The 11,516-nt window shown below is 38.8% G+C and overlaps 1 protein-coding gene across 1 annotated transcript in view; it reads left to right on the forward strand.

Annotated features, from left to right (window-relative positions):
- The window catches only part of C8H3orf52 (chromosome 8 C3orf52 homolog), a 153,012-nt gene extending 141,953 nt beyond the window's left edge, over window positions 1-11,059 (forward strand). The window contains exons 6-7 of the mRNA XM_086934084.1: window positions 6,541-6,722; window positions 10,379-11,059. Coding sequence (XP_086790210.1) covers window positions 6,541-6,722; window positions 10,379-10,395 — 199 coding nt within the window. The 3' untranslated portion in view covers window positions 10,396-11,059. The remainder of the gene's footprint in view (window positions 1-6,540; window positions 6,723-10,378) is intronic.
- Window positions 11,060-11,516: the final 457 nt, after the last annotated feature.

Consider the following 11,516-nt stretch of genomic DNA (forward strand, 5'->3'; position numbering starts at 1 on the left):
ATTTGTCGACTATTGTAAGCAAGGAATCCTGTAGGCAAGTAGGTTCTTCAATTGTTCTTTAATGACATTCAAGTAGAAGGCGATACAGCAACACGATAGTACTTCCTCCGTCCTCCCTTCCAGTAACTGACTCCTTCCACAGCATTCACACTGGCATACATTCCACGCATTCCACACGAGCACATACACACACGCGCACACATACACATACACGCACCACAACACGAGACACACACGCGCACAGCACCAACACGATACCACACACCCTCCTCCTCAAAAAGTCTAAGTACCCACAACAGAATCATCCTAATCTGTAATCAGAAAACCGGACAGGCAACTTCCTTACTCTATCACTACGGCGAAGACACTCATCATCAACGCCGGAATGAGAGGAAGAAGGTCCAACATCACCAACATCCCCAACACTATAACCAGGCTCACAATCGGTACTACAACTACCTGTACTACAACTACCTGCATCACTAGATAACTCCAATTCTTTTACTAGGCCAAAATCATCACCTAATAAATAACCGCTACAAGACCCACCATCATGATGTGCACCAACCACACCACTCCTCTCATTACAAAGACTCAATTGGCGAAAATTCCATCTTTTACCATCTTCTAATTCAACAGCGCTACCAAAAACCTTTATTACTTTTAAAGGTTTAGACCATACACTTTCACCCTTCAACACCTTCCTAGGGTTCTTCACCCTAACCAACTGACCAATCCTAACTAAAGGCCAAGCACGTCTACTACCATGATACTGCTGGTTACGATCTTGATACCTCTTAACCTCAGATCTGACTTCTTTATTAATATTCCTAGTGTTGCATTGCATCTTATCATTTCTTTTCCTCAACCACCAAGGCACCAACCCAGAGAAAGGTTTCCTACCCCTCAAGATCTCGAAAGGTGTTCTCCCTGTAGCTGAATGGGGGGTAACACGATAAGCAGTCAGCCTCTCTTGCAAAGCTTTCCTCCAAGGCAACCCTGCACTCAATGCCAATTCAATTGCTTCTTTAACCACTCTGTTGAAGCGTTCAACTTGGCCGTTACCTTCTGGGTGATATAATGAAGATTTAATGTGTTTGATACCCATTACTTGTAAAAATTCTTCCATCTTCTGTGATACAAATTGGGGACCATTATCTGAAACTAATATTTCAGGAACACCCTCTCTTGAAAATACATCCTCTAAAAACTCAATAACTACATCAGATGACATCCCACTTACCATTCTTACCTCGGGCCATTTTGAATAATAATCAACTAGTACAATGGCATAACAGTCCATAGATGATAAAGCAGAGAATGGCCCCATAAAATCAATAGCTACTTTCTGCCACGGGTATTCAGGTAATTCTACCATGGTTAATGGTACATGTAATGGTTTAACCACTTTATCACTAGTGCCACAAATCTTGCAATCCCGTACCAATCGGTCCACCATAGAATCTAACCCTGGCCACCAAAACCACTCTTTGACCCTCCTTTTCGAACTGGACATACCACCATGTCCTAAATGGCTTTTCTCAGCAATATCTTTCCTTAAACCCACAGGGGGAACAATCCTGTCGCCTCTTAGGATAATATCATTGACAATACACAATTCATCTCTAATCTTAGAAAATGCAACACATTCACCACGTAAATTGGACTCTCTTGGCCAACCCTCAACTATAAAACGTTTAATCTCCTTCAGCACTACATCCTTCTCCATCTCATTCATCCACGATGTTTCAGAGATACCACTAATGGCATCCTGAGTCCCAACAAGAAATACGTCCTTAGTAGTAAATGCTATTTCACAATCAGTATTGGTTACAACTTCCTTAGAATCCACATTGGGTAACCTGGATAAACCATCCGCAACTACATTATTTTTACCCGGAATGTATTCTATGCTAAAATTAAACATCTGCAGCTTTGAAGCTAAGCGAGCTAACCTTGGAGTTAAATTTTTTCCTCCCTCAGGTCTTAAAATATTCACCAATGGTTTGTGATCCGTGCAAATTTTAAATTTCCTCCCCCATACATACATTCGAAATCTTTCAGCTGCCCATGAAGCAGCCAATAATTCTTTCTCAATCACGGAATAATTCCGCTCCGCTTGGGTCAAGGTGCGTGAAGCATACGCTACTACCCATTTTTCAGACTTAACCCGCTGGGAAAATACAGCCCCAATTCCATAACCAGACGCATCCACAGATAACACACATTCAGCCGTTGGCAAAAAGGGTTTCAGACAAGGAGTAGTGACTATCTCCTTCTTCACTTCCTCAAAACATGTCTTTTGTTGCTCACCCCATGTAAACACTACACCTCTTTTTAATAATGATCTCAAGGGTTCAACTTTTGAAGCATAGTTTTCAATAAAACGTGAATAAAATTCTGTGAGTCCAAGGAATGACATCAATTGCTCTTTGCTAGTAGGCTCCGGAACAGCTAAGATAGCATCAACATGACTGATTTTAGGTCGAATCCCATCCTTAGATATTACATGTCCTAAGTATTCAACTTCAGATTTCCCAAATACACATTTCTCGTTTTTAATGGTCAACCCACTTCTTCTCAATGCATCTAAAACCTCAAATAAACTTTTATCGTGACATTCTTTATCTTTCCCATATATTAAAATGTCGTCTTGAAAGACCTTAGCATTTTCAATACCTTGTAAAACCCTGCACATTTCCCTTTGGAATACAGCAGATGCACTGGCGAGACCAAATGGCATTCGTTTATACCTAAACATTCCTTCTGTAGTAATGAAGGCAGTGCAATGTCTAGAATCGTCATCTAATACAATTTGATGGTACGCACTGGTTAAGTCTATCTTGGAAAACCAAGATGAGCCACCAACGGACGATGTAAGCTCCTGCAAATTAGGAAGAGGAAATGTGTCCACCCAGATAGCTTCATTTAAACATCTTAGGTCCACACACAGTCGTAAATCGCCATTGGATTTAAGCGAAATTACGACTGGCGAAACCCAATCCGAGCTTTCAACAGGTTCAACAATGCCATCACTACATAGTTTCTTAAGTATCTCACCTAACTTCTCCCTATAGCTGATGGGAACATTCCTAAGTTTTTGTCGAATAGGACATGCACCCTCTCTTAATGTTATTTTATGCTTGAACCCAACCATTTTGCCAATCCCATTCGAAAATACATCAGGAAATTTTTCTTGTAGGTTTGAATAAGTATTATTCTCAATGCATCCATCCTGAATAGAATACACAGGACATTCCCGTCTGGGGTCGATTTTCATGCCCAAATCAAAAATGTGTGGCCACCCCAAAATAGTTGCACCTTTGTCGGCCACATAAATTTTACCCTGGCACGAATTACAGCCAAAGGTTATTTTAGCAATTATGAACCCTTCTAAAGGTATTTTATGCCCAGTGTAACTACCAGGTCGTACATCAGGACCTAATAATGGTCTAGTAGGCCAAAGGGATTTAAACAAATCCATACCCATAATGGTGTACCATGCACAAGAGTCTACCATGACCTTTACTTCCAAACCATCAATACTGACAAGGCATGACGGTAATTTTTTTACCTTATTTGTCCCTTTAAGAGATTCGTCCTGTATACTACATACATCGCCTACAACGTGGAAAGCATCATCTTGATTATTAGCATGAACACAATTAATGTCATCTTGTTCATCATCTTGTAAATAGTTAACTTTAGCTTTGAAATCCCGACAAACTCTAGTAAAATGTCCCTTTTTTTTTACAATTAGTGCATATTTTGTCAAGAGCTGGACACCACTTATAATTTGCTAGATGAGTCGAAGACCCACATCTAAAACACGCAAACTTTTTTGATTCACCAGTTTTTACATAAGTTTTTTCATTCCCCTTTTTATTAGAATAAGATGAATAACTAGTCATCTTACTATCAGTCTTACTATCAGTCTTGGGTTTATAATTATCAACCCTATTCACAGCATTAATTGATGTAGAATCACTATCATTTTTTTCATTTCTGACTTCACGAATGCATTGGTCAGAGATTTCTACACCTCTAGCAACTTCAATTGCATTTTTCAATGAAGTGCTGCCAGATGACCATAATTTCTCCTGGATTTTTTTAGATTTAGTCTTCATAAGGATCTGGTCCCGCAAAACCTGATCGTATGTGATGGTTTCAAATTCGCAGGTGACTGCTAAACCCCTCAGAGCAGAAACAAATTGATCAATTGACTCATCACTTTTTTGAGCCCTTGAATAAAACTTAAACCTTTCCATCACTACGTTAATTTTTCTTCCAAATCTTTCCTGCATCTGTTTGACGGCACATTGATAAGCACCCATATCACCAGCATTTTCAATTTTCGGTAAATTTTTGAACTCCCTCAAACCTACAGCACCTAATCTATGTTTAAGTAGTGATACCTTCCTATCTTGAGAGGGTTCCTCTTCATTTAACACTTCAACATAAGCCTCAAACATATCAATCCAAAGATCCCATGCAATAGGAGGTTCACCAGACTCCGCCAGAAAAAATGGAGGTGGATGAATTGAAGACATTACAATTACAATATAAGGTAATACAATTTAACACTTGCAAAAATGAAGAAAAAGAAAAAAAAATGCTTTGCAGATGCTTGCGCAAACAGTTCACCAAAGTCCAAGTTAATATGCAATTTTCCTTGTACAAAAAGTTCACCAAAGTTTAAATAGTGTGGAAAATGAATAAGGCTTTGTACTTGTAGTAAAAAAAATAACGTTAAAATAGTACATAAAGATGTTACCCACAACGTAGAATCAACTGGATGGCCAGCGTTAATTTTGCTTATAAACGCCGTATATGTATTTATTTAAAATTGACATCTGAACACGTTGCTTTGATGCTATGTCGAACGCGTTGCTCTGATGTTATATTGATCGCGTTGCTCTGACGCTATGTTGATCTGTTGACGCGTTGCAACGATGCAAAAATACATCCAAAATGGCCACACGTTGTGCGTGATACGTGATGACAATATCACGTGACGATGACAATCGGCTACGGGAAGACTAGAGGTTCATCCGCACGCGCAACTGTTCATTCACGAGTCCAGTTCAAAAGATGGACCATACGTTGCAGAAGATCGTTTAAAGAAGGTAAACTTTCCACTTTCCACAAAATACAAATGCCAATTGCTACTCACTGTTGTTGAAAGTCTCTTAATAGTAAATCGTTAGCAAGTGAGAGTTGGATAATCCAAATATTCAATAATCCAACGGAATTAAGATAGAAGAAAAAAAAAATTTTTTTAAAAAAAAAATCGATGTTGCTGCTGCCAAATCCCGCTCGTCGCCATGTATTGTAAGCAAGGAATCCTGTAGGCAAGTAGGTTCTTCAATTGTTCTTTAATGACATTCAAGTAGAAGGCGATACAGCAACACGATAGTACTTCCTCCGTCCTCCCTTCCAGTAACTGACTCCTTCCACAGCATTCACACTGGCATACATTCCACGCATTCCACACGAGCACATACACACACGCGCACACATACACATACACGCACCACAACACGAGACACACACGCGCACAGCACCAACACGATACCACATCGACCAAAAAGATACTATAGCCTTATAGCCCGCCGTAGAGGGCTATACCGGTTATTAAAGGCCCTCTTCGGAGAGGGCCTTTAACAAGGGAGAGGGTCTTTAATAGCCGGTATAGCCCAGCTAAGAAGGGGTATAAGGCTATTAGAGCATTCTGCCACTAGAGGGCAGAATGTTCTAACAAAAAAGAACAACGCCTGGGAGCATGAGGGGATTTGGAATCCCCTCAGGCTCCCTGAGCCTTTGTTCACAGCCAGAGCTGTGAACAAAGAAACATTGGAATGTTGGAGCTCCAGGATTATACCAGCCATTATAAGCCCGGAGCACTCCATTGTTTTCAATGGAGCTCCCAACATTCCAATGTTCTGTTTAAATATAAAGGGGTCTAAGTATGAACAAACATTGATATCCTGACCTTCTAAACTTTGCTCAATTACACCTGCTACGTTCCCTTTTGAAATGGCCTTTGCCTTTGTATACCATCAGCAAGATCAGTAGTGTGGCACAGCTGTTTTTGTTATACTTCTGCACAGGATGTTACAAAAGGGTAGGTGCAAACACCAAGTCTAGATCTGGAGCACTCTTATGATGCACTTTCTATATACATTTTAAGTACAATATTTTAAAACAAAGCATTAAAATAATTGAATCTTGCCAATCATAACATTGATACCTTGTTGTCCTAAAGTGTTAGTAATTGTTAGTACTTGTGACCTTTACTATGTGCAAGCGACTGTTCTAGCTATTATTACTTTAAAATCTACTACATTAAATACTACTGTTGCATGTATTGCTCATTCCAATTGCATCTCCGTGTGATATATTTCATATTCGTCTGTTTGTTCTACATAAATATTGCTTGGTTGGCAGCAACACCTTTTTATCGAAGAATGTAACAAAATATGCATGTATAATCACAATGCCATTGAAGCTTTACAGAGATGTATTTCCATCTTTTTGCAGTGAGGATAATAACATTGCCACATATCATCTGCAGTTCACAGTACCTTTAGAAGCTAGTAATTTTCTCAAGTATACAATGAGCGAAGAATTTGTCAGCGGTGTCCTGCAACAGGATGTTTATGATCAAGAACACACTGATTGCAAACCAGTGCTGCTTGATCCATCTTCAATTACTCTGTCCTGTAAGTGTAAAAAATTATTTTTTATTTAATACACAGTAAAATTATAATGTTTACCAACATTAGTAAATCATAAATCTTCACCTAAAAGAAAGAGGAAACCCCAATGAGAAAGTAATCATAAATATTTCCTACCTTTCCGGTGTTTGCTCCTCTTCTTTACGACATATTTCTATTCCTTTGTTCTGTAAAAAATGCATTCTGTCTCCTTTGGCTCACATCTGCAATGGCTGTCACATACTGATCCCATGAGCATGGCCTTTGGAGGAGATACTGATTCATCAATGCTACATACCATCTAGGGCATGCATTTTCCTTTTATGCACTCATAATATGGCATATTGTGTTTCACAAACATACTCTAAAGTGTGTGCAAAGTGGTCCATAATTAAAATATTACCTAAATTCTCTCAAGATAATTCTATGTTGTTTAGCTGTCTTTATTGCTTTATGCTATCATACCTGACTCCAGGCACAAGCCATGACGAACAGCTTTCTAATAGATAAGAAAATGATAGGTTGTGCATTGCTCACAGTTTTCAAGGGAATTGACCTTGAGTTTTCCATCACTGCAGAAGAACTAACCTTGCATTGTGCTAGGATTGTGACCGCTAATAGAATAAGGCAGCTTTGGTGGAACTGGCTCCTGCAGACCTCCAGGAAGTTTAGGCATCAAGACAAACTTACATTTAACGCCTGGTTCTCCCGCTTGATAAAAGTTTGAATGGACCGCAGGAAGAATCTGTCAAAACACTAGCACAGCCAGGCCAACAGAACCCTTGGTCAAGTCTCTACAAGAAATGTGAGGCAAGAAAGGGACCTAGGGCCAGATGTGCGACCCTATTGTGCATGAGCAAATAGGTTTACGACAGGGCCATGTACAATTCCAAAATAGCGAGTCACAATTTATTTGCGACTCGCTATTTTGGAATTGCGAGTCGCTATTAGGAAAGGGCGTTCTCTTCTTAATAGCGACCCCAAAGCCATGTATGAATGTATTGCAACCGCAGTTGCGGTCGCAAAACACTCACAAATTACCACCCTCTACGAAAGGGTGGAAATGCACTCGCAAAAGGTAAGGCTTCCCCAGGGGACTCCTTTCCCTTTGCAAATGCAGAGGAAAATATTTTTTAGGGGCAGGCAGTGATCCCAGGGACCACTGCCTGCCCTTAAAAATGTAACAAAAACGTTTTTGTTTTTTTTATGCATCCTGTTAAGGAAAACGGGCTGCATTTGAAAATAACCCTGCTTTTTGAAAAGCAGACATAGTGGTCTGCTGAGCCCTGCAGGCCACGATCCCTGGGAGAGCGAGACATTCCCAATGGGGTCGCAAATTGCGATTGGCTTATTAATATTCATGAGCCTCGCATTTTGCGACCCCTTTGGGAATCGCAATCAGTGTCTCTGACACTGTAGTACATTGTAAATTGTGCCTTGCAATTTGCAACTCACAATTGAGCGCAAATTACGAGGCACAATTCACAAGGGTCCTACATCTGACCCTGTTTTGGGTCTCTGTGCTCAAAGTACAGTGCCTGGTTGTGATTGATAAATATGCCCAGTACAAGAAAGTTACATAGTACTAACACTACAGCCACTGCTGTCCTCCTGGATCTGGACACAGCATGCTTTCTTTTTGATATTGCAACAACAGTTAAACCTGGCAGTGCAGAAAAGCTTCAACAGTTTGCCAACTATTTAGGTTTCCAGCCCTGGAAGGGTACATTTTGAGGCCATAATCCAACACAATTGTCTGACAATTAACCAAAGCCATTGAGAAAGCTACTCAAGTTACCCGGATGACAACATTATCTCTCAAGCAAGTTCTCTTTCAAGTGCAAAGTGACTAACACAACTTTGTACTTAGTGCAACCAAGTGTTTCATTGATATGATGCTTGGTTGTGGTATGTAGGTATGACTTCCAGACATTTTGAGCCAAACCTTGATCCCATGATGTTGCCTTGCAGCTGTATGGCAGTCCTGGAAAGGGATTCACTTAGGAGTCAAGAAGTCTGATCCATGTGTGGATTATGGCATTCTAATAAGATGGCTCCATCCCATTTCTCAATTTACTGAGCTCAGAGCACCATGATCACTACTGCAAGAGATGGCAAAAGGATCACAGGGATGATGTGTAACTTCCATGTTTTGAATGTGGTGTCTCCGGCTTACGGGACACAAAAAACAGGAACTAATGTAGTCCAAGCAGTGAGAGGTTGCATTTCAATACTTCCGATTCTCTCCCAGCAATTATATTTTGACTTGATGCTTGCAACATTCAATGTTCTCAAAGAGGGATTGGGGCCATTTTGTAAGTCCAGGTAGGAGGCAGCATCCTCATTTCTTGGCAATGAGATACAGGTTAATGGGAGGAAAATGGACATGCTTGGTAGAGCAGGAGAGCATCACTGAACAGTTCTCAGATTCTCACCAGAGCTTTAAGTTAGTTTGCCCAGTGTGCTGGTTCCAAGTTTTAGATGAGTCATTTTTGAAAATGATTAAACAGTTCAGTCGACATCCAAACGCCTAAGTGCCTTTCTTCATCTCAGAAGGGTAGGCTCAATGACCTATATTACATACAACTCCAGGAGAGGGTAGGTTTTCCAATCTCCTAAAGAAAGAGACTAAATAGTTGCAATTAAATGCACTTCTGACCTCTCTGCCTGATCTAGGTAAGATACAGTTTTCAGTGAAAATGCTTATGAATTATATGTTTTAAAAGGCATATGTTCCCGAACTCGTTTGTCAAAACGAAATGGTTTTTAGAAAAATTGATCAACCTCTAACCCTAATTATTGGCAATGCCACCTTCAAATTTCTTTTATCATTCCTTACAATGTATTCCAAGTGTACTAAGTCAAAATGCCTCACAGTGGCTTTCATCCATGCTTTTCTCGTTTTAACTTTATTACATTTTTATTCTCCTGTTGATATCAATAATATTTTCCTTCAACTTTTACTTTTTAACTTATTGTAATAAATTTCTATGAATTAGTTGATCTTCATATGATATATGCACGAATAAATGCTTTATATGGCTGTTCCTTTTTCACTGTAATGACGTCAATGAGCATTACCTTTTGTTTGAGATACGTCCGGTTGAGGAATCTCACATCCGTTACATCAAGCAGTCAAAACACTTGTTGGCTGTGTATTTTGTTTGGTCACGACATAAAAAAAGATTAATTTCTTTTTGGTTTTCATCCTTTGTCCGATCTTTGCACTAACTGCATATATATTGCAAAGTTTAAAAAGATTTTTATATTGCTGGAACTTTGGGTTGTATCCAATAGATTGGCGCAATGGTCCGATGCCTTTTTTGTTCTGGATTTTTAATAGGAATTCCTATTTTTGCATTTCAAATTGAGTTTTGTTTGTACAGCCAGCAATTAATTCATTCTACATACATTGTAAAATATTGTGTAATACCTTTTGTAACTTTTTGTGTGATTTGCCTAATTGGGAGTGCTACAGACGAGCACTACATATGCTCATGTCTGCAGAGAAAAATTGTTGAATAAACAATTTTCATACAGTATTATACATAACGGCCCAGTAAAAAGATGGCATGGTGTAGTTATTAAAGCTTTAAAGAGAATTCTTCTGTTGCCATTTCCTATCTTATGTTTATAATTGTAATTTTTTATTGTAATTTCAGTTCTAAGGCGAGAATAAATGAAGAACCGAGGAACACACATATTCTTCACAACGAGAAGAAAGAGCATGATACCTAAATGTCTTTCAACAAGAAGAATACGTTGTGCCTGTCAAAAATTACTTTCTTACATACACTCTACAATGGTGCCTGAATTAAGACTTGGCATGGTGGTGTTACATAATATGCCCTACCTTTCTGAAATTACGCTATTTGTAGTGTATATATTATATGCATGTACTTGCAAAAAACACATCAAATCTAAAAAGATAACTTCTTATGAGGAATATTTTCTCATTGTTATCAAGAAAAAAATGCAACCTCCTTGTAAACTAGCGACCCTAAATATAGCTGTTTAATATACAATTATGAAAGAAAATAAGGGTTTGTATGTGTTGTGATACGTTATTTATACACAATATAAAAAACAAGATTCCGAAACCTTGGTGAATATTTAACTTGAAACCAAAAATGTACATATACCTTGTTGTGCCAAAGAAAATTCCCAAAACTTGTAGTGTATGTGAAAACCATTATGTTTATGAATGACCAAATATAACTGTATCTGTATGTGTATATGTATCTATACAGAGCAATTATTCTTATCAATAACATCTCATTAAAATGAAGTCAAAAATAACAATCTACAAAATATCAATAAAATACTAGAGCATGATACCTTAACCCCATATCTTCAAGGGCATCAAAATCCAAATGCTTTGTAGACGTTATAAGAATAAGCTGATCCTTCATGTGTTCTACCTTCTTCTAAAAGTGGTCAATTTGATGTTTAAAACTGTGGACGGTTAAGAAAACTCAAATACACTAAAAAGGACCTTTGCAGAACTTGATTAAAAAACAAAAAAAACACTAAACAATAATGAATACTGATGTTTTTGGGAACTCCAATGGAATAATGTTAAGCTATTTAAGCAATCAGGATTACATACCAATGTATCTGCGGTGTGTAATGCTCTATCTGCTCCAGGCCTTTTGTGGATCCTGGTACCGGTGCTCTGTCCCGGTCTTCTTACCTGAAATGAGAAGGTGATGCAAAAGATGTCAAGAAGACGACATGACCTAGAAAGGTTTGGTACCTGATTCACCAGAGAGACTAGTATGGGTAGAGTGAATAAAACAA

This window comes from Lissotriton vulgaris, chromosome 8 (assembly GCF_964263255.1).
Source record: "Lissotriton vulgaris chromosome 8, aLisVul1.2, whole genome shotgun sequence".
Lineage (NCBI taxonomy): Eukaryota > Metazoa > Chordata > Amphibia > Caudata > Salamandridae > Lissotriton > Lissotriton vulgaris.